The 23,272-nt window shown below is 45.0% G+C and overlaps 1 protein-coding gene across 2 annotated transcripts; it reads right to left on the bottom strand.

The window, feature by feature from the left end:
* Window positions 1-5,588: 5,588 nt before the first annotated feature.
* Window positions 5,589-20,278, bottom strand: rnf2 (ring finger protein 2). 2 transcript variants are annotated; one of them, XM_015974296.3, is made up of 9 exons: window positions 20,016-20,278; window positions 18,389-18,485; window positions 15,078-15,238; window positions 13,835-13,917; window positions 13,256-13,388; window positions 13,082-13,181; window positions 12,817-12,989; window positions 10,608-10,797; window positions 5,589-6,558 (listed from the first exon to the last, which is right to left on the bottom strand). In XM_015974296.3, the coding sequence occupies exons 1-9, from the start codon at window positions 20,132-20,134 to the stop codon at window positions 6,457-6,459; spliced, it is 1,158 nt and encodes a 385-aa protein (XP_015829782.2). In that variant the 5' UTR covers window positions 20,135-20,278; the 3' UTR covers window positions 5,589-6,456. The 2 variants fall into 2 exon arrangements, with proteins under 2 accessions (XP_015829782.2, XP_054601299.1); XM_054745324.2 differs by lacking the exon at window positions 20,016-20,278 and adding an exon at window positions 19,180-19,203.
* Window positions 20,279-23,272: the final 2,994 nt, after the last annotated feature.

The following is a 23,272-nucleotide window of genomic DNA, read 5'->3' on the forward strand; positions in this document are numbered from 1 at the left end:
TATATACCAAGATGGTTGCAAGATAACCCACTAGATGAGTCCTGGTTAGACATAGAACAGACACTTTGCAATACGATAGAGCTTTCAGACTTACCATTTATTAGCTCAAGTATAAGAAAACATGAAAGCTTCAAAAGTATTAGTATCAGCACCTCTCTGACAGCATGGTGGGAGTATCTTAAAATGACAGAGTCTTCACTAGTACCATGCAGACGCACACCTATCTGGAATAATCCTGATATTTTGCAAAAGAATAAAATGATGAACCTTCCGGACTGGAAAAATAAAGGAATCCTATACCTGGAACACATATATGAAGGATTGGACTTCATCCCATTTAATCAAATACTCTCCCAATTTGGAATGGATAAGAATAGCTTTTTAGAATATCACCAAATTAAATCTGTAGTCAAACAAAAATTTAAGCTCAATAAAATAGAATTACAAACACCACCAAGGGTATTAGACTTTTATAATCTCAAACCCCCCAAACTACTGTCTAAAGTATATAAGACACTGTCCAAAATAGACGATAGAATAGTAATCCCTATTGAAAAATGGGAGGTGGATCTATCAGTCAGCTTTGACCAGAACTTCTGGTCCCAAACTTGTTTAAAAACTTTTAAAATGATCAGAAACCCCAATTTACAATTAATTCAGTACAAAATTCTACACAGAGTACACTATACAGGTCATCGGATGTTCAAGATGGGGTTTGTGTCGTCTGACACCTGTACACACTGCACAAACAACATTCCTGACAATTACATTCATGCACTGTGGTCCTGCCCACCTGTCCAGGAATTTTGGGGTAGAGTATGTGAGGATCTGTCAAAATGTCTGAAATGTCATATCCCAACTTCCCCCTCTCTTTGTGTACTGGGGAAGCTGGACGATGTCCCGATTGCAACATCTTTGGTTCACGTGGTTCTGACTGCCATATGCATCGCTAAGAAAACTATCCTCTTGAATTGGAAAAATAGAGAAACTCTCTGCATTAACCAGTATAGAAATCTTTTGTTAGATCATATTGCACTTGATATAGCCTCTGCTTCCACTTCAGATGAATCTCTCTGGGCTCCTTTGATCGGTTCCATCACATAGCGATGATGGGGGATCATTGATTGTCCTGCGGGATGGTGTGGGTGAAGGGATGGAGGGTCTGAGTTTGGAGTATCCGAACGTTCCCTGGAGGTGGGTTCACTGGGGGGGTGTCTGGGACTGGGGGGCTGCTGCCTCCTTCTGGAGGTGCTTGGGTTGCCTCGGGGGGTGGACTGCTGGTGGTTGTGAGTGGGGCCCCTTGGGGGTCTTTGTGGTGGCCATGGGTCGCTGCCTGGCAGCTGCATTGCCCCTGAGCAGGTCTGGGTGGGGGCCTGGGGGCTCTGGGTGTGGGGGTGGCTGGCCCCGTGTGGGGATCTGGGCGGGGCCATGGGGGTCGGCTCCTGACATGTATGCTGCCGGGAAGAAGGCAAGAATATGCGGCAGTGCCTGGCCCGGGCTCAGGGGCCTCGGGTAGACCTTGGCTCCTCTGCTGTTCCATCACCGGGGAGAGGGATGTCCAGGAGGGGTAGGACCCAACCTTACCTAGATGTCCTATGTCTTATATATTCTGGAAGTTGTGCAAATGCAGGGATGGGAGTAGATGTTCTGCTGGGGTGGGGCTGGGTTGGTGCCCTCGGACTCCGTGAGATTCTGTAATGCTGCTGCTTTGGGCCCTGGCAAGATGGGCTGGGGTCTCCATGCCCTGGGTGGTATTTTTGGCAACAGAGGTGCCTATTGGGGCCAGTGGGGGAGCTGGCTCCCTGGAGGGCTTAAGTCCAACCAGCCATTCCTCCCCATCCCCACACATTTTTCTCCTCCTGCTCCTTCACATCATCACACAATCATGCACATAGGACCTTGGGGGGTGGACAAGTCAGGGAGTGCGGGTATGGACCCCATTTCCGCATTCCTGTGGCAACCTGCCCCCCAATTTTATTTGCACCTTAAATACTTCCACCAACGACATTCCACGCAAACACACACATAGGGCCTTGGGAGTGAACGCATTCAACTGCATTTGGCAGGGGGATTTTTCAGCCTCATCCCGAGTGCCGGTGCCCACTTCCAATTTAAACTGCACTTAGACACTGAGGGCTATGGGTGCAAGTGGGGTAGCGTGGTGGCATCAGCTGGCATAGTGCAGACAATGCCCGCACTGCCCGCTCACCACAGCCATGGAATACACCTCATCAACACTCACTAACACTACAGGTGCTGGCCAGTAAATTAGAATATCATCAAAAGGTTGAAAATATTTCAGTAATTCCATTCAAAACGTGAAACTTGTACATTATATTCATGCAATGCACACAGACCAATGTATTTCCGATGTTTATTACGTTTAATTTTGATATTTATAGGTGACAACCAATGAAAACATCAAATCTGGTATCTCAGAAAATTAGAATATTCTAAAGGCCAATGAAAAAATGTTTGTTTCTCTAATGTTGGCCAACTGAAAAGAATGAACATGAAAAGAATGTGCATGTATAGCACTCAATACTTAGTCGGGGCTCCTTTTGCCTCAATAACTGCAGTAATGCGGCGTGGCATGGACTCGATCAGTCTGTGGCACTGCTCAGGTGTTATGAGAGCCCAGGTTGCTCTGATAGTCGTCTTCAGCTCCTCTGCATTGTTGGGTCTAGCGTATTGCATCCTCCGCTTCACAATACCCCATAGATTTTCTATGGGGTTAAGGTCAGGCGAGTTTGCTGGCCAATCAAGGACAGGGATACCATGGTCCTTGAACCAGGTGCTGGTGGTTTTGGCACTGTGTGCAGGTGCCAAGTCCTGTTGAAAGGTGAAGTCTGCATCCCCATAAAGTTGGTCAGCAGCAGGAAGCATGAAGTGCTCTAAAACTTCCTGGTAGACGGCTGCATTGACCCTGGACCTCAGGAAACAGAGTGGGCCAACACCGGCAGATGACATGGCACCCCACACCATCACTGACGGTGGAAACTTTACACTGGACCTCATGCAACGTGGATTCTGTGCTTCTCCGCTCTTCCTCCAGACTCTGGGTCCTTGATTTCCAAAGGAAATGCAGAACTTGCTTTCATCAGAAAACATAACTTTGGACCACTCAGCATCAGTCCAGTCCTTTTTGTCCTTGGCCCAGGCGAGACGCTTCTTGCGCTGTTTCATGTTCAAGAGTGGCTTGACACACGGAATGCGACACCTGAATCCCATGTCTTTCATGAGTCTCCTCGTGGTGGTTCTTGAAGCGCTGACTCCAGCTGCAGTCCACTCTTTGTGGATCTCCCCCACATTTTTGAATGGGTTTGTCGTCACAATTCTCTGCAGGGTGCGGTTATCCCTAGAGCTTGTACACTTTTTTCTACCACATTTTTTCCGTCCCTTCGCCTGTCTGTTAATGTGCTTGGACACAGAGCTCTGCGAACAGCCAGCTTCTTTAGCAATCACCTTTTGTGTCTTGCCCTCCTTGTGCAAGGTGTCAATGATTGTCTTTTGGACAGCTGTTAAGTCAGAAGTCTTCCCCATGATTGTGGTGCCTTCAAAACAAGACTGAGGGACCTTTTAAAGGCCTTTGCAGGTGTTTTGAGTAAATCAGCTGATTAGAGTGGCAGCAGGTGTCTTCTATATTCAGCCTTTTCAGAATATTCTAATTTTTTGAGATACCAAATTTGGAGTTTTCATTAGTTGTCACTTATGAATATCAAATTTAAATGTAATGAACATTGGAAATACATTGGTCTGTGTGCATTGCATGAATATAATGTACAAGTTTCACGTTTTGAATGGAATTACTGAAATATTTTCAACCTTTTGATGATATTCTAATTTACTGGCCAGCACCTGTATATTGGAGCAGGCAGAGGGAGACCAGGGGTTTTAGCACACCACTGTTGTCTCTTGGCTTCCCGGGGCTGGAGGCTAGGAGGGGGAGCTGGCTGTCTGGTTGGGGTCTGGGGTGGTGGGATGCGATGGGATGGTTGGGCGGGGGTGCCTGCTCACCATCACCCCCAGCAGAAAGGGTCCTTGGTCTGCCTGAGTGTTCGTGGTTCCCGGGTCAGGGGGTTTAAAATTTTTGGTGTCTGCCTGATAAATCCTGGTGGCTGCCTGGTGGGATCTGGGTCCCTGCTGGGTCCCCGGCGGGGGTGGTCGCCCCTGGGTCCCGGGCTCGGCCGGCTGGGTGGTGGGAGGCTGTGGGCGGGCCCGTGGGCTTGCCGCTGATATCTCCCGGGGCTCTGCCGGCTGCTGATTGTGACCCCCCCGGGCGATCCTCTGTGCCTCTCGAGGGGGGCAGGGGCTTTTCTGGTTGCGGTCTCCTTGGGGTCCCTGTGCTCTGGGGCAGTGCCTGGATCTCTGGGACTTGGAGCTCCCTCCATCTCCTACACATCGTTGGGGGGGGGCGCAGATCTGTGGCCCCTCACACTCTCTATTGGATGCTCCTATAGAGAAACCTTACATAAACAAGCGCGTGTACACACACAGGTGCTCACATGACGCTCTCATAAGTATTGACTTAGGCACGTTCAACACGTCTTAAGGCTGTCGTTGCCACTAAATGCACTGTGATTTATTATTGTGTGATTGTTCAGTAAAACAATGTTGAATTTACATTCCTTCATCAAGTTGACGCAGTGATCTCTTGCTCCTGTTGTATTGTTGTGTGTCCCTTTTCTGCAGGTCTAGAAGCAGACTCTTGTTCATCATTGTTTTGCTGTTACAGCCTAATTAGAGCCAGCAAGGCTCAACTTGTTTTTCTCTAATGTTGTCAGCAGCAGAAATGTGACCTCAGAGAAAACATTTATCCTGACTGTTACTACACACACACACACACACACAGAGCTGGGATGCTGTATCCATCCGGACCTTAGATCAGAACATTCAACATTTAGTCCAAATTCAGTTTTAACTGTTAACTTCTGCAGTTTTCATCGCAGGGGAAACAACTACTTATCTGTGAACACAACACACACACAGTACAGGGCTGTTAACCTGTCCGTGTGTGTCTTTAGTTTTGTTATCAACCCACAGGTGGGGTTTGTAGATTAGCCAGAGTAAAACAGCAGCTTCTGCGAACCAACATCGTTCTTTCCAAGATGCTGACACAAAAGGTCCAAATGTTCAAAAGCAGTCCAGCAGGAAGAGAGCTGAAATGTTGATGTTATTTTGAGAGTAAAAAGGAAGGAAAGCATCACGAGAGTATGTGAACTACAGTGATGCTCTACGTCAGAAACCAAACGGATTTTTCCCCCCATAAGAGATCACCTGGACATCAGAGACACTTTAACGCGCTTCCTCACAGCTGAGAGCCATTTAAGAACTACAGAGAAAACCGCAAAACTCGGACCAATCCTTCCACTTTGGAGGAGAACCTGAAACAACATCTAGAACCTAGAGGTTTCCTGCGGGAGCTGAAGATTACGTCCATTCTACAAAGATTTTCCTAAATGAGTGATTAACTTATCCTGTTTAAGAAACACACGTCAAACATGCCGATTCTACTCCTGGTTAACTGGTTTATGGAGGTGCGTCTGAAAATGTGACCTCCTTGTGAATAAAAAACGTACACGACGTCCTCTCGGTATTACAAAAACATTTATAAAAGAATGAGAAGTGAGAGCAGCCACAGATGTTACATTTCTACAGGCAACAGAGAGGACACCTAACTCAGACAAATAATAGAAACCGTCTCAGAACCTAATCATTACCAACAACATGATGGGTCGTGTTATGTACATCTCAATTATTGTGTTGAATCATATCAATGTTAAACATTCATATGACAGAGGGATTTCCAGCTAAACAAGCCCAGAATTTGGATTCAGGTTCAAATTTCCTGTAACAGATGTCTGATGGACTTCACGAGGAAGCAGAAGCGTCCTTATTCAGTCTTAAAGGTTCGATCCTCCCGTGCAGCTCAGACACATCCTCCAGCCGAGTCGGGTCAGAAAACACGAATCTGGAGTTTTGTGTTCCTTTCGTCTTCCTGCATCACAGCAGCATTCCCGTTTAAACACATCCTCCAGATCCTGGACTGTTCAGACAAAGATGGTCTTTACCACACAGCGACATGCAGGGATACCATGTTCAGACACACCGTAAGCATCACAACACAGAAGGGCTTTTGCTGAGAACAAAACCATAACAGGTTTTTATTTTTGTTTTTATTTTTTTATAAACCTGGAAAACAGCTGGTTGAAACGATGGGTGGGTGTACCCGGTTTCAGGAGAGGCTCTACACGGGCACGAGGTGCATTCTGTCTGCTACTGTCTAGAGAAAGACACATAATAGTTCGTTTTCATCAGAGGCCGTCGTCAAACCTCCTGATCTTCATCAGACGCACATTCTTCTTCTCTTGTGTAGCCAAGTCCATCAGTTCATGTCCAGCTGCTGAGTGTGTACATGTATGCATCACGTATGTATGAACTGACGTTTGCTTGTGTTTACTTGTGTTCTTTAGTGGGGGCGAAGTAGAGCTCCATGGGTTTGTTGACCTTCCAGTACTTTTCACTGACCAGCTCCAGGGAGAAGGACCCGTTCAGAACCTGTGAACACACACGAACAGGTCAGACTGGTTCTAATGATTAACCGCTTCACATCATTTGTTGGATCCCTGGAGTCGTGTGGAGATCCTCCTGATTCCCTATCGCTCCAACCTTTGACCTGAGACAGTCCAGGCATGTTGGCTCACCTCTGGCCTGGATGTGTCTGATTAAAGACGATTTATTTCTCTGCCTGGAGCTTTTGTTTACAACACAAACTAAAGGAGAGTTTACCGTCTTGGAGTCCAAGTGGACCCTGCTGCTGGGACTAGGTACCGAAACCCGGTATTACTTTAGTACCGGCTGAAAACATTCAGTAGGTACCGCAATTAAAAAATCATTCCCCGATGCTAAAATTCACTAAGATGTCTGTTAAAGAGCTGCAAAGCTCTGCTTTTATACGCATACTTAATATCGAGCTTTTGGTACTTATATTTTTAAGTCTAACTTTGAATGTAGTTTTTGTTTCTTAAACTAATCGAAAACACAAAAAACACTAGACTGTCTCTTTCTTTTATAGCTAAATAAAATGTAAAGGTGCCGGCCCCATCAGCCGGACACCAACCGGACCCGGGCCGCATTCCAAACCCGCTCACAGGGTGGGAACATTTAACAGTAATCACAACGACCTGTGCATGTCAGCGGGATGCTTTTAGGTGACAGAGAGGAGAGGACATGGTTCATTCTAACCAGATGGATGAGCTAACAGCTAGGCTGAAGGAGTCGACTAAACAACACTAAAATATCACAGCAGTTATTTGAAACGTGATTTTTATACAGCTTTAATCTGGTAAAAATGTCCTGTTGCTCCAGCAGGAGGCGCTGCAGGCTGCTGCCGTTCAGCTGCTGAGCAATCCAGAAACCAGTTAATGTTTCACAAAGGAGTTACTGGTTGCAACTGGTAGCTTCAGCTCCTAACTAAAATCAGATTATAGTGATAGGATTAGTTAGTAATGATGTCATCTACGCTGACCTGAACAAACTGCTGTTTTTATCTGAGGAATGGCGGTTAAACAGCTGGAAAACCCAGAATCAACACATTTATAAACTACTGTGTGATGCTAGCGGCAGACCTGCAAACCTTGTCAATATTTTGGAGTACCACTTGTGTGGCGTTTTGTTCAGAATCACAATCTGAATCAGAAAAACTTCATTTACCCCCGAGGGGCAATTAAAAAACATAACAGCAGAGCAGCATGACGTTGGACATTCGAACACTGAATAAATAGGCAATAAGAAAGTAATAAAGCAGCAAGATGGATAAAATCAGTAAAATATGCAAAAATCACTGAGTAAGTGAATAAAGTGACGAAAGTGTCGTTTGTATAAAAATTAAATATACGGAGAGCCCAAGGAGAGGGTTTATTGGCTCAGAAATTGGTCTCAACCCGGAAGTACCAAAAATTGCAGTTCCACCCTCATCCACTAGGGGCTGGTGTCAGAAGCGAGCAAATCCTCATTGACTCCCATGTTAAAAATACCAATTTCACAGCAGAAATAAACATGTTTACAGCCTGGTACCAAAACATGTTTTTGGTTTAAATGATCTAGTTTACAATCATGACAACTCTGAGGGGGGTGAATTTTTGTCTCACTCTTCTGTTTAAGTGTATTAAAAGCCTAAAATTCTGTATAATTAATGAGCATCAGACCCACGTGACCACAGAGCTAGCTCCGCGGAAATAATAATAATAATGCATTGAACTTATATAGCGCTTTTCAAGACCCCCAAAGACGCTTTCACACACACTCACATTCACACACTGCTAGTGATGCAAAGCTACTTCAGGGTTTCCCTTACATAGGCGTAGCCGAGGCTGGCCGCCACGGCTGAAATCCCACCGCCACGCCTACAAGATCCCAAGTTTTTTTTTTTTTAGCTGTTTCTCGAAGAAGCAGCGGGAACTACTATGTTGTCGCTTGTGATCACAGCCGGCGGGCAGCAAGGAGGAGCAGGCAGGGCAAGGTGCAGTTACAGCTTAAGTTACGGAGTTTAAAATTAGAAAGGTAGCAGTGGATATAATGCTTTGTGGTTTACATGTTTCAGTAGCATTAAGATAAATGAGTGTTGACGATCTTGACAGGGTTTCCTCCAGTGCTTACTAGGCCAGGTTTTCCTCCCCCCACCAGGCTAAGCATCACTTATTCATGTAAAATTTATTTATTTTTTCATGTCTGACTTTAACCGCATCTAATACTGTATTACGGCGTGAGCGCAACAGCGACAACTTAAGATCGATGCATGAGCAGCCTGAGAGGTCGAGTGTTTCATCTGAACCCTTAAAACCTCCAGCAGGCTACACTGCACTATTGACGAGTTAGCGCGCTGCGCTAACAACTTAGCGACGTGACATGTCTCGGAGAAAGCGTAAAAACACGTTGGACGTTTCTTCTGAAGCGGGGAAATAACACCTCTTCTTAAGCCGAGCACGACGTCGCCCCGGCTCGTTCACCCTCTGCCGAGCCGGACTGAGCTCGATAACATTGACCCAGCACAGCCACTGGGTCGTTGGAGCTGCCCCGTGACTGCCTGATGGAAAACCAGCGGGTTTCATCAGACTCGTAGTTTCTTGTTTTTGCTGGGGACCCCCTGTATTTTACCGCTCCCTCCTGCAGTCTTCCCCTATTAACATTTAAAATGATTCTGTAAATTCGTGTATCAATAGAAAATATCTCTGCCTCTGCCAGCTGCAGTAAATGTAGTCTCCAAATAATAAATAAGAGGTGCATTCATCTGTCTATCTCCTTTGATCCGCATTAGTGATGTTCTCAGCACCAGAACAGTGAAGCAAAGAAAGATTCTTGAGTTTGTTAGTGATTTTATTTATTAGGTGCATCTAACCTGTTCTATTTTTCTCTGAAATGAGATAAATCAGTGCTTCTATGGGTTGTCTCCAATCTGCACTGGAAAATTTTACTTTATTTAGAGACGTGTCATAATTTCTCCCCAAGCCCCCCCATCCCCCCCTCTGACTCAGAAGCTCTGGTGTTGTGCACAGTTAACTCTGGTTGTAGCTAGGTTGCTACCTCTGTTCTTCCTGTTTTACTTTATTCATTTATTGTTGTTGTTTGAGTAGTACAAAACTGAAGTTGGTTCCCTTTTTACTTTCCAATTTGGAAAGATCCTTTCCAACTAATTTTTCCACTTCCTGCATCTTTAATCTGCTCTAATTATAAAATGTTTTATTTCATGGGTGACCAATATTAACACCAGGAATAAAATGTGTTCACGAGTGAGGGAAAGCTGGAGCGTGAGATCGATAGGCGGATAGGTGCTGCATCTGCAGTGATGCGGGCGTTGTACCGGTCTGTCGTGGTGAAGAGAGAGCTGAGTCAGAAGGCGAAGCTCTCGATTTACCGGTCGATCTACGTTCCTGCCCTCACCTATGGTCATGAGCTTTGGGTAGAGACCGAAAGAACGAGATTGTGGATACAAGCGGCCGAAATGAGTTTTCTTAGCAGAGTGGCTGGGCTCTCCCTTACAGATAGGGTGAGAAGCTTGGTCATCTGGGAGGGGCTTAGGGTAGATCCGCTGCTCCTCAACATTGAGAGGAGCCAGTTGAGGTGGCTCGGACATCTGGTCAGGATGACGCCTCCCTGGTGAGGTTTTCTGAGCACTTCCAACCGGGAGGAGACCCAAAGGTAGACCCAGGACACGCTGGAGGGACGTTGTCTCTCACCTAGCCAGGGAACGCCTTGGGATTCCCCCGGAAGTAGCTGGGGAGAGGGAAATCTGGGCCTCTCGACTTAGGCTGCTGCCCCCGCGACCCAACTCCGTATAAGCGAAAAAATGGATGGATGGACAAATAAATAATAAATATGGAGGAGAGACCAGACTGATGTTAAAGCTTTTGAACTAAACTGCGGTAAAGTGTGGGTGTTTAACCAGCTCATTAGAAAAGGTGTGGGTGTTAAATCCCCCATGGGTGCGACGGCCATGCCGGTCCGGTCACACCGACACACCCACTCACGGCAAACTGTGTACTTGCTACACAAAATGTGTACAGGTTGGCAGGTCTGTAGCGGTGACACAGGTGGTAGATGGTACTCACAGTGAACTGGTTTCCAGCAGTAGGGATGTAGATGGTATACTGTTTCTCTGACGCTGCCTCCACATTAACGGGATTGGCCTCCACGTTTCTTCTCAGTTCTTCCAGAGCCAGTCGGACAGCCAGGTATTTAGACAGGTGGTCCACCGTCGCGTTGCCAGATGTCTTAATGTAGCGAGGAACAAACTCAACACTGCAATAGGAAAATGACGACAACGGGCAGGAAAATGAACAAAGGTGAGATCGTGACCAATTCTAATGTTCTCTTCAGACAGGTGATGTCTGTGATGTCAACAATCCTCCATCTTTGACGTGGGAGACTTGAACCGTTATCATCTAAAGCTGAGAAATGATGAGACGTTCTGATCCAATCTGTGGGACAATGTTAATATCAGTGGCAGACCTGATCATCTCTCCGGTCACGGTTTCCTAACAAACAGCCTTTTAGCCACATTTACGCTCGGGCCAGCTCGAATCTCGGGATGGGTAAGGGTGGTTTTCGATAGGGCTGAACGATTAATTGCATATGCAATTAAATTGCGATCTGACAAAAGGAGATTTTCTAATCGCAAAGGCTGCAATTTGACTGGCAGTGAGTGGTTAGCACAATGCTAATATACATTGAAAAACCCATAGGAATGCTAATGCCGCTGATTACATTCTTACAAATTACGAATTAGGAACGTGCCAAATTATCACATTTGGAGTCTAATAAAAGTAAAAACAATCAAGTAAGTACAGACAGATATTTTAGTAAAGCTAGAAAACTGCAAGAGACTAACTCCACTGGCTAGCAGCTATGAATGAAATTGAACTACGGAAACTCTGCACGGACAAAACGTCAAAAACTCTCAAATCAAAATACTTCAATTAACGGGACACACTTCCTGCAAATCAGTTTTCACAATTGATGCTAATACCTATGGTCCTTCAAAGGATGTGCTCCTGGCTGCAAAGCATTGCACCTTAAAATACTAAATTTGTGTTTATGTAGACAAATAAACTTGTTGATAGGACATGTAGATAAATATGTAGATATATAAACTTGTTTATATTCAGTACAAGTTACATAGACTTTTTTTTTTGCTTCCATTAGTTGAAAAATGAGAAAAGCCCCTTGAGAAAATAATCCTGAATTAAATCGCGATTGCAATATTGAAGAGAAAAAAATCGCAATTAGATTATTTTCCAAAATCGTTCAGCCCTAGTTTTTGAAGGGCACTACTCAGCCTGAAACAGCTCTGTACATCCTGGGTTAAGTCAGCTCTGAGTCTAGTTGTGTCTCCCTGCCAGCTCACGCATGGACGGAGACGTTTTGCCCTCATACGTCTCCGCCGCCTGGGGAGTGTTGCAAAGCAATTCCCCGCCCGGACTACAGAGGGCGTAGCGCTGCTCTGTGGTATCCTGTCATGTATCCAATAGTGTGTTTATACTGCGTTTTTGTATTTAAGAGACTTTTTAACTCATTCACTGCCAGCGTTTTCACTGTTTTTTTTAAGACTCACAGAACGTTGTGCGCTAGGATGATGTCAACGCCAAAACAACCAAAACAAAGCGAACACTCACTTCTTACATCAGGAAGAATCCATGTGTTTCGAGTGTTATCCGTTCTTTCATAATCCGTTGTTGAATTGTGACCGGCAGAAGCTTTTCTGGTTCGCTCCTCACTTTTTTGACAGCAGCTGCCCAAAACGATCTCCTAACACAAGGATTTTCTACTTCCTGGTCACGTGACATGTGACGTATGTGGATGATCGGCTTTAGAGCTGAGATGTTTGTTCTCACGGTGCGGGGGCTCGTTCTGATGCCCACAGTAAAAAAAGCAGTGAATGAATTAACAGACAAATTTGTCCCTCATCCTCTTCATGAGCTCGCCACCGCTAAACCCACGTTTACAGCGGCGTCCATCACAATCTTGCGTTCTCCGTCTCGATGAACAGACGTTTAGAAAAGAGAGCTCCACTCAGTCCGTCCTTGCGAGGGCTCTCCAGCAGACTCACAAGGACAGATAATGGCGTTGCGTGTGGCCATTCCAACGCAAACAGAGAAGTATAAATCTAGGCTTTAGGAGGGACACCATGGTCCTATCAGCTCCTCTCTAGCCCCGCCCACATGCTCGGAGACATCTACGTGCCTGAGACGGCTGCTTAAACTAAACCTGGCTGCGCCAAACTGACGTAAACGGGCTGTAAGCATGGCGTGTCTCCTGTACCTGTTGTGACCGTCGTCCTTCTCCATCAGGGTGGGATGAGGTCTAAACACCAGCTCTATTTCACTGGCACCTCCATCGATCACCGAGTCTGCACCCCCGTTCTCAGCGGTGTTGTCCATGTCCAAACCGCTGTCATCACTTGTCTTTGTGCGTTTGATGCTGGGACCTGCCTCCTAGGGAGCCAAAACACAAGCATCTAAAGTCCAGGATATGATGACCTTTGACCCAGCGGTAACAGCATGCCAGTGACGGCACCGGGACACACCTGGTTACTGTGGACGGACGCATTGCTGCAGTGGGAGGAGTCTCCGTTGTCCTCTGCCCCGCTGCCATTCTCGATGGTGTGTCTCTTCCCACGCTGCAGTCTGACAAGGGAAGCAGGTCTAGTTCAGCCAGCTGAGGGTTTTCAGCGACGTCGCTGTGGCGTCGGTGTGCTCACCTGGTCATGGCCTGTATCTTCAGCCCCTCCTCTATACTGTGGGACAAGGCCTGCTGATTGTTGTGTTTGCTGATGCGAGCCAAAACTCTCTCCTGGTGGGCTTCGTACTCATCACGACTGGGATAAATCTTACCTGAAAGTCAGAAGTTAACTCTACAGAAACATTCCTCTGCGATTTCCACACAGAAGGCATGGAAACGACTGAAGCTGCGTTCAGGGCCACGAGCAACGGGCTGCTAAAAAATAAAAATAAAAACTAAGAATGCTTTGATGTCCGTTTCACATGCAGTAAAAATGTTAAGAATAAGAGATCAGAGGTTTTTGATAGCTCCATGGGTCGGTGACATCATCACCACTCGCCAAACATCCAAAAACATGCTGTGAGGTTTTAAACATGTTTGATGTGTAACTTGCAGGTTTTCCCTCCTAAACTGGCACATGATAGCATAATCTTTACAGATTAAATACTTATAAATCAGCATAGTCCCAAAAAAACACAGCTGAAACACAGCTGCACCACAGCCCAACACTGTGAGTGTTCGCTAACGTTAAAACTGGCGGTTTTCGGTGGTTACTTACTAATCAGGGCATCAAAATTTGGATCTGGACGCAGTGACCTCTTAGAAACGAGCTTCTTACGACAGGTCGGACACTCTTTATTACTGCAGGGAGAAGAGACACTATTAGAAATATTATCCCCAAACCACTGGTGTCAGTTTCCCAAAAAGAGGCTAGCTTTTATAACTTATTACAATAATATATTGTTGGCATCATCAGCACCTCCAAATCTGAGACCATGGTTCTCGACCGGAAAAGGGTGGCTTGCCAACTCCGCGTCGGGGGAGAGGTCCTACCTCAAGTGGAGGAGTTGAAGTATCTCAGGGTCTTGTTCACGAGTGAGGGTAGGAGGGATCGGGAGATCGACAGGCGGATTGGTTCGGCGTCTGCAGTGATGCGGACGCTGAGCCGATCTGTCGTGGGGAAGAGGGAGCTGAGCCAGAAAGCCAGGCTCTCGATTTACCGGTCGATCTACGTCCCAATCCTCACCTATGGTCATGAGCTTTGGGTAATGACCGAAAGAACGAGATCGCGGATACAAGCGGCCGAAATGAGTTTCCTCCGTAGGGTGGCCGGGCTCAGCCTTAGAGATAGGGTGAGGAGCTCGGACATTCGGGAGGGACTCGGAGTAGAACCGCTGCTCCTCCGGATCGAAAGCAGTCAGTTGAGGTGGTTTGGGCATCTGGTCAGGAAGCCTCCTGGACGCCTCCCCGGGGAGGTGTTTCGGGCATGTCCTGCTGGCAGAAGGCCCCCGGGTCGACCCAGGACACGTTGGAGAGGTTACATCTCCAATCTGGTCCAGGAACGCCTTGGGGTCCTGCCGGAGGAGCTGGTGGAGGTGGCCGGGGAGAGGACGGTCTGGAGCTCCCTAGTTGGGATGCTGCCCCCGCGACCCGGATAAGCGGAGGAAGACGACGACGGCATCATGGGTTCCAATGCAGTTGGAGCTTGAACCATAAGTGACAGGTTTTCTTTCGTGAGGTGACTTTCACACCTTCATGCGTTCACTGGGTGACTGTTTGAAAGCTGGAAGTATTTCTGCTGATGGTGACATTTCTTCCTAAACAAATTCAGATTATGTGACGAGTAAACGAGGGACGGATTATATGTGCCAACGTGAATTAGTCTGAACGACGCCCCAGAGTAACATCAGAATGACAGAAGCCTTTCGTGTCTCCTAAAGAAGGTCTGACAGGAGATCTGATGATCTCTACAGCGGCAATGTGAACCTGGAGCTACCGGCTTCTGCATGAAGAAAACTCACCCGGATCTCAAAGCTGTGATGATGCAATCAGCACAGAAACGGTGCAGACATTCTTTGGTAGTCATCGTGTTCTTCAGCATGTCCAGACAGATGGGACACATAAGTTCACTGTGCAAGGACCGGGGAGACACAGCTATCTCTAATCCATCCGTTATAGCCTCCTGTAACACACACACACACACACACACACACACACACACGATGTAGGTCGATGACGAAACATTTGCAAACTGTTGTACGGATGTCCTAAAGGTCAAAGGTAAAGACGCCTTTGTTCTGGGCAATGGTGGAAAAGGAGCCAAGTGCCCACCCCCTAACTGGAGGGTTGCAGGTTCAAGCCCCATCTGTTGCAGTCGTCGTGTCCTTGGGCGAGACACTTAACCCACATTGCCTGCTGGTGGTGGTCGGAGGGAGATGCCTGTGTACGGTAGTCTCGCCTCTGTCAGTGCGCCCCAGGGCAGCTGTGTAGCTCATCCCCACCAGCGTGAAAATTTGTGTGTGAATGTGTAAATGACTGGTTGTGTTGTAAAGTGCCTTGGGGGGTTGCAGAGCCCTAGAAGGTAGAGCTGCTTGATTATGGCTAAAATTATGATAATTATTTGGACTGAAATGGAGATCTGGATTATTTAACACAATCCTTAACGACACAAACACTCCATCTACCGGCACAAAACAGATCTACGGTGCAAAGATTAGGAATATAAAAATAAAGACCAAAACATAAACATCTATGTCACAGTGAGCTTCCACAACCTGCTGCATAATAATTGTGTAGTCCTGTGCAGAGGCGTCGCAGGGGTGTGTGCAGCAGCACGATCCAACGTGTCGCTCAGATAGATGAACTGTTGTTATTTACCAACCCGAGAAATGGGAGGTGTGGCATGAGACAGCGTGAAGGCTTGGCAGCCCTGATCAAATAAGTATCCACTCCAGATGTGGCTCGCTGTAAACAGCTGGTTTTGTAAGCAAGTGAGCTCCACTGAACAGGGTTTTGATTAGTCAGTCGATGTCAGCGATCATGCATATGATTCCCTTTCTTAATGTCCAGAACGACGGTCCGGTGTTTTGCTGGTTTGCTGGAATATCGATGACAAAGGTCTACAGAAAGTTGTCCAGGCTACCAGAAACGTCACTAGATTGTTTGCTAGGTACATTTGGGGGGAAAAAAAGGCACGAAGAGGGTCTCAAAATGTTTAAAATACAGCAAAAAAATGAGTGAGCTTGATTTGCAGCTCGGAGCAGCGAGAGTAAAACACGAGGGTGGAGCAAATAATCCATTCATTTTGTTTTTATGATTGTTCAAAACTCAAATCGTAACTGATAAAAATGAATCAAGCCCAGCTGGAAGGTGCTTATGTGAAAAAAGGATCACCTTCTCTTGTGCAAATAATTTCACTAAATACAGGAGACACCTATTAGACCTATTAGGGCTAATTAACAGTGAACACTAATGGAGATGGCATCGTCTCACACTGGTCATGGACACTGTCCTTCACAATAATCGTAACTGCATGTAGGATAACACGGCTGCTGTCTGAACACCACATACACATGAATGGGTCTGGTTTATGTGCTTCCAGCCCAAACGGACTCCTTCCAGGGTGCACGCTGTGCTGTAAAGAGCAAACTCAGCCACAGAGACGCGAGAGGAGAAAAGAGAGAGAATACCTGTAGTATAATGAATAGTTTCTATGGTTTTAGGAGGTAACAGTTTGGACAGTTAATGCAGATCAAAAGTTAGCACGCATGACATCATCACATCAAGATAATCATCGGCCATTTCTCAATATAAGTACTTTTCTGAACTTGTGTGCTCGTAAAACGTCATCGGCGTAAATCAAGTACTGTCCAAATCCTAAGTAAGTATCATGGCAACCATGATCAAAGTTCCCAGATGTGTTCTTGCACCACCCATTGTGCTGAGGATGCATTAAAGAGCAAATTGCAGGTTAAGAGACTCCCATGAACCAATGTTTAGAGAGACATAATAGAAACTCGTTTTAAATACTTTTTTATACAAACATAAATTATTTAGGCTTTTAGAATCATTTTTGTGAGAAAAAAGTTGGGGTTTTTTTTTTGGGCCGAACCATGCGACGTCAGCTGAGGGAGTCCTGTTAGCTTAATCCAGAGAAAAATACGGATTCTAATGCGGCTCCGACACAGAGGAAACTTTAAATGATTATAATTTGACTTCTGAAGGACCAAAACCATAAAGTTATGAGTTTGCTGCTCGCCCCAGAGAGCAGAGACGAACCAGAGGGAGAAACCATTGGCCAAATCAGAGAGATTGAGGAGAAGCAGCGGGGGAGCAGCAGGTGAGTTAACGATGCTAGCTTAAACGCGTGTGCTAACATCACGGTGTTGTACAGATTACTATCGTGTACCACACAGTTAAAGTAGTACGGCTCAGTTAATTCAATACTAATACTAATGAGCGTCTGTCAGCTGTCTCATACTCGTTAATATCCGTTCATGTAACGTAGTTTAGCTCTTAGTGAGAGGGAGAGAGATGCCTGTCATCCGGTTCTGGAACTCCTGCGGGCTTCTGTGAGCTGGATCCTTTCCTGGATGTCTGCGGCGGTTCTGATCCAGTTCCGACCCGGAAACCAGCTCTACTGGCCTGCTGAGCGGCTCCTCGTCTTGTGGTCGGTTCTGACCTGGTTCTGATCTCCAGAAATCCGCATTTAATTTTTTAAACACCACCACGAGTCTCTGGAGTCCAGCGCAGACCTCCCTGTCCCGGTACCGACCGATGTGGGCAACAGAAGTCCGTCTTTCAGCTGTACAAAACGCCCTCAGGCACGGAGATAGAGGCGTTGTTTCTCTTATCTGGAAACCCGTGGACTCGATGTCCAGACAGGCTGGAGTTGGTACAGCCTTCACAAACAATAGTTTATCAAAAGGAACACAATCCAACACTAGTAAACACACACACTGACTGGATCACATGACCTCTCTACCCTAAAACTAGCCACTCTCCACACTGAGCTGAGGAAGCACCGAGCTTCTAACTCCCCTTGGTTACGTCAGAGGTTCAGATTTAGAAAAAAAAAGAGCCTTTTCAGATACTTTGCTAAGGCCACTTTTACTAGAAAAACTCTGTTGTTATGTATTTACAACAAAATATCCACAATAAGCATTTCAAATAGTATTTTTTGTTTAGCGTTTTATATGAATCAGATTTTTTTTAACCTGCAATTAGCTTTTTAACACATTAATCCCCAAATAGATTTGGGCAAGCAAGGTACTACCCGTATACTATCAGTTTACCTCCAATATCCGCCATACTGATGTTACTGAGACATTACCTGTGGTGTTCTCTGTAGTTCGTACAGACTCAGCTCCCAGGTCTTACTGAGGGATTGAACACCATTGGTCTGAACCGTCTGAGTCATGATGGTAACACTGGAAAGGAGAAACAAAACTTTATATAGCAAGAACCCCCCCCCCACACACACACACACACACACACACACACTCACACACATAGATATATACAAAGCCAGATATTTCATAATTTATTTGTTATCAGAATAATATATTAATCCCGATAGAAATTATATATAGAAGAGTAGTTGGCTCAAGACAATAAAATAAATATAGAAAAGATGGTGCATAAAACTAAACAGTGGAATTTAACGTGTGAATTGCAGCCGGCAGAAATAATTTTCGGTATCAGCGGAGCATCTAACAGTTTGCAGTGTCCTCCAGCTAAACATGCTTCTGCAATTGGCCAGCTCATCATGAAGTGGGTGAGAAGTGCTGTCCATGACGGCCCTGATCTTGTGCAACATGTGTCTCTCTGTCACCACCCTCAGCATAATTGTGATGATTATGTGTTACAGCTGATGAAAACCCCAAAATTCATAATCTCAAACAATTAGACTATTGTGGAAAGGTTCAATATTCTAGACCTAAAGTGTCACACTCTAAAATGCTAATGAATCCAGAACACATGCAAAGGGTTCCTGAGCCTTTAGATGGTTTTTCAGTCTAAGCTGGATTAGTGGCATACATTGACTTGCATCATATTCTTATTTACCGGTTTCAGCTGGAACAGTTTTTTTTTTTGCCTCAAACACACCTGAATCTATCTTACCCGTTCAGCGTCTCCAGGTTCTGCCTTCAGATCAGGTGTTTAGGAACAGAGAAGCATTTGGAATATGAAGGAAGGACAGTGGTCCTAAAGGATTGCGAGGGTCACAAACTACATCTGGACTCAGCAGAGAACCCTTTAGTTCAGGTCAGGACAGGTTTAGAACTACAGCTAGTCAAGATAAAGACGATTCAAGTGTCCTACAAGCCGATTTTTCCACGATGACTATGTGGACAAATTACTACAGTCTCCTGGGTAGAATAAGTCCAAACGTAAACCCACAGCAGACACTGACCTCTACGTTTAGCTTCTCTGCACCGCAGCCATCAATCAGTGTCAACAAACAAACCACAGCGGAGAAAAAGGGAGACAAATGAGCTACAGTCCGGGTGACGTCCTGGTAAATGCTGGTGTGGAAGTATCAGACCCGGTCCATTTACGCTGGTTTATCCAGAACCATGCACGCGCGCACAGCCCAGGTAAGCTAGCTGGCTGCTATAGCTATTCTCTAACGTTAAACAGGGGAAAACACTCGAATTTTAACATCCCAGCTGTCAGCAGGTAACTAAGAATAAACAGGAGAGGAAACGATGTGGTTCGGTTCCGTTTACATACAATACCGAACCACCAACGTGCAGAAGTAAACGTAATTTCTGGCTTTAACAGAAAACAACAACAAAGAGAAGTCGCACGAATCCTCCGAAAAAAGCTCCGCGCATTTTTAAGAATTCCTCATTTTTAACAAACATGAACTCGTCTATAAAGGAAAACCGATGCACGTGTTTAAACATAAACGTACAAATACCACAGCTTACATGAAATATTGTTTCTGTACTTACATTTTCTGTTGTGTGTACGGGCCGATGTAGCCAGCGCGTTTAGGGGAAAGCAATATGGCCGACGCGCAGGAAGCGATGCAGTCTGGGAACTGGAGGCGCTGTGGACTCCACTGATGCATCCAGATCTATGATCCAGATTATGATCCAGACACGTGTCCAGTAGCCTCGCCCGCGCTGTTCGTCAATGGACGTCCGCACGCGGCGGCCATATTACTTCGGACAACTGCCCCACTCTAACCCACCTCGAACTCTAACTTTCTCAATTTTCAACCGTTCTTGAGTTGTTTTGTTTTTTGGACTGGGTGTTTTTACTTTAACTTTCTCAAATTTCAATCGCTTTTCATCCGGTTTGATTTTTTAGAAACATTAGAGACATGGCTATGAAATCTATCAGTTTTGGCAGGAAACTCCCCTTATTTCACTCCACTTTCCAGCCGTTTTCCCCTATTCTGTCAATTTCCCATAGACTTACCATTTTAATGTCAATGTGACAGTGTGAGCGTCCTGTCATAGTGTCCCGATTGATCATGCGCCCTGGCTACTTGGCCAAGGGGATGTCCCTTTGGCTGACTGGTAAGCACGCATGACTCTAACCCGGGAGTCTGGGGATTGAATCCCACCCGGGCCCTCGTTCCTCCCATAGACTGTACAGGTTCCTCCACCTTGCTAAATCAACAAGATCTGCTTCTGATGAACTAGCTGTAGTTTGTAAACTGAGGTCAACTTATAAATATAAGTATCAAGATACCTTATAACTTACTATATCAACTTATAAATAAAACTCAAATACCTGATTTAATTTACAGAAAAAAGTAAAAAAAAAATCAATAAATAAAATTTTTAATTAAAAACACCCAGTCCAAAAAACAAAAAAGCAAAACAACGCAATGACTGAGAATATATCTTATAAAAAGACAAATACAGAATATATTTATTTGCTTTGACTTTAATGTTTGCAAGTATTATGAACCTAATATATACTTGCTTTGGCAAGTTATTATAATAATTTATATTTATTTCCACTTTCAGACTGCAACCCATTTAGAATGAACGTTTGAGAAGAGAAAACTGGGAAAATTGTGAGTTAAAGGGCTAAATAAACACTTCAAAAATTAAAAAGTAAATGAATGACAGACTGACAGTTATGAAAAACTTGTTTATTACAGATTAAACATGTTTTTGATTATAAAAATAACAGATCTACAGACAGATGCTAAAGCACATTATGGTTTCCTACTGACCTTTGAAAGGGGAAGCTTTTGTGAGCTTCTGTCTCACGCTGTCACACTGAAAGCTAAGAGTTGCTAATCTTGCAATGTGGTGCATCCTCAGCTTAAAGAACAGGCTGGAGACAATAGATGTCAACAGTGTACGAGAGTGAGACTCAATTCCGTACTGTGTCTCACTGATGTGCTCCCCAAGCAAAAAGACATCTTCTGACCCGATCATCTTGCGCACAATGTAGATGACCTCCAGTGGTTTGATGGGCTGTGATCGTCTGCCCACTGAAACCTGGCGAATTGCCCACTCTGCTGCTCTGATGACCCTCACAGTACCTTCAGATGGGACCACAAGACCCCCGTTGTTCTTCAGAGTCAGCAAATGGTAGCTCTGGTCATCACAGGCAGATGCAGCATCCATCACCAGGCTGGCACGGCAGACATCACAGGACAGCTTGGTCATGGCTCGCCGCACAACAAATCCTGAAATTACAATTACCAATGTAACTGGACAGTGTGGTCGCCTTTACACTTTACATAGGCCTATAGAACAACATGATGTCAGGTGAGAAATCAGACGAGAACTGTAGTTTGACTACCTAAAGGCAAACAAGTAATCATGATTAGTAAGTGTGGAATTTATTCATTATATTTATTTATCAGGGGGATTTGATAAGCCAGCATTTTTCAAAAGACTACAAACATCTTTTGTGTTTTTCTTCTTTTTTAGGTTCTTTTTGAAACACAGGGAAGGTTTTTTTTACCTCGCTGACAGTTTTGATCGTGTCTGCGATCTTCCTCAGAGCTGACGCCACTGAGCTCTGCATCCATAGGCAGCACAAAAGTCAGGCATGCTTGTTGTGTTTCACATGTAATTCTGTAAAAACTAAGCCAGCTATTTCCGTTATTTTAATAAACTTCAATGTAAGTTTTTAACATTTTTTTAACAAAGTAAGCCGCCTGGAAAACAAGGGCAATTTTACCCTCAGCTTCCGCTTCCACTGAGGTAAAACATTGTAGCTAAGCGGCGCAGCCACGGCAGCCTCGTCTTCTCTAAGCCAAGTTAAACAGCTAATAAACACTAAAACATCCACCAAGACAGCCATTTAGACAAACGTACACTTCTTAGTTTCGCTGAACCATACGAACCCTATAAAAATATTGATTGTGGTCTCTCTCTCAACCTAACACGCAAAATAGCTTAGCCGGGACACATTGTTCACAATTATGTCATGTTTCAAAAGTAATGGCGGTAATTTCAACATCTGTAAGTATCCCGCGTCAAGTCTATGTATCATACGGTTTGTAATAAGGCAAACCGTTTGTAAATCCGTTAATACTTCATTGAGTTATAAGTATTTTTAATTGAGCCGTGCACTCTTTTTTTAACAATCTTTATTGACACGTATTACCGTCAGTGTGGGGAAAAAACTCAGGACCAGTATCTCGTAATCACGAGGACTGTTCTCGTTAAAACGTGATATGAATATCGTTTTAGCGACAAAGTTTCTCGTTGTTACGAGATACTTTCTTGTTAAAATTAGAAACTTTCTCGTTAAAACGTGATATAAATCGAAGTTTCTCGTTATTACGAGATTAGAAACTTTCACGTTAAAACTTGATTTATATCACGTTTTGACTCTCCTCATTGCTGAAATACATTCCTCAGACAAGTTACGTTGACTTAAAAAGGCAAAAAGTGGTTCCATTGGAGTCTCCATCTCTTCTCCCTCCGTTTCGTCCTGACGAGACTCAAACATCCCGCGAGATGTCGCCGTTTTCCGTCATCATTCATGTCATTATTACAAGTTATAGAACACGTTATTTCGAAAAATTTTCTCATTAAAACGAGGAAGTTTCTAATTTTAACAAGAAAGTATCTCGTAACAACGAGAAATGTTCTCGTTAAAACGTGATATAAATATGTGAAAGCTGTGAAAGCTGGAGCAAGACGGCAAGGAAAATAGCCATGATCCTGAAAACCCTTAACAAGAATGCGTCCAACTGATTTTCATTCTTCCTCCTGCCACTTCGGTG

The sequence above is a fragment of the Nothobranchius furzeri genome, chromosome 11 (genome assembly GCF_043380555.1).
Source record: "Nothobranchius furzeri strain GRZ-AD chromosome 11, NfurGRZ-RIMD1, whole genome shotgun sequence".
NCBI lineage: Eukaryota > Metazoa > Chordata > Actinopteri > Cyprinodontiformes > Nothobranchiidae > Nothobranchius > Nothobranchius furzeri.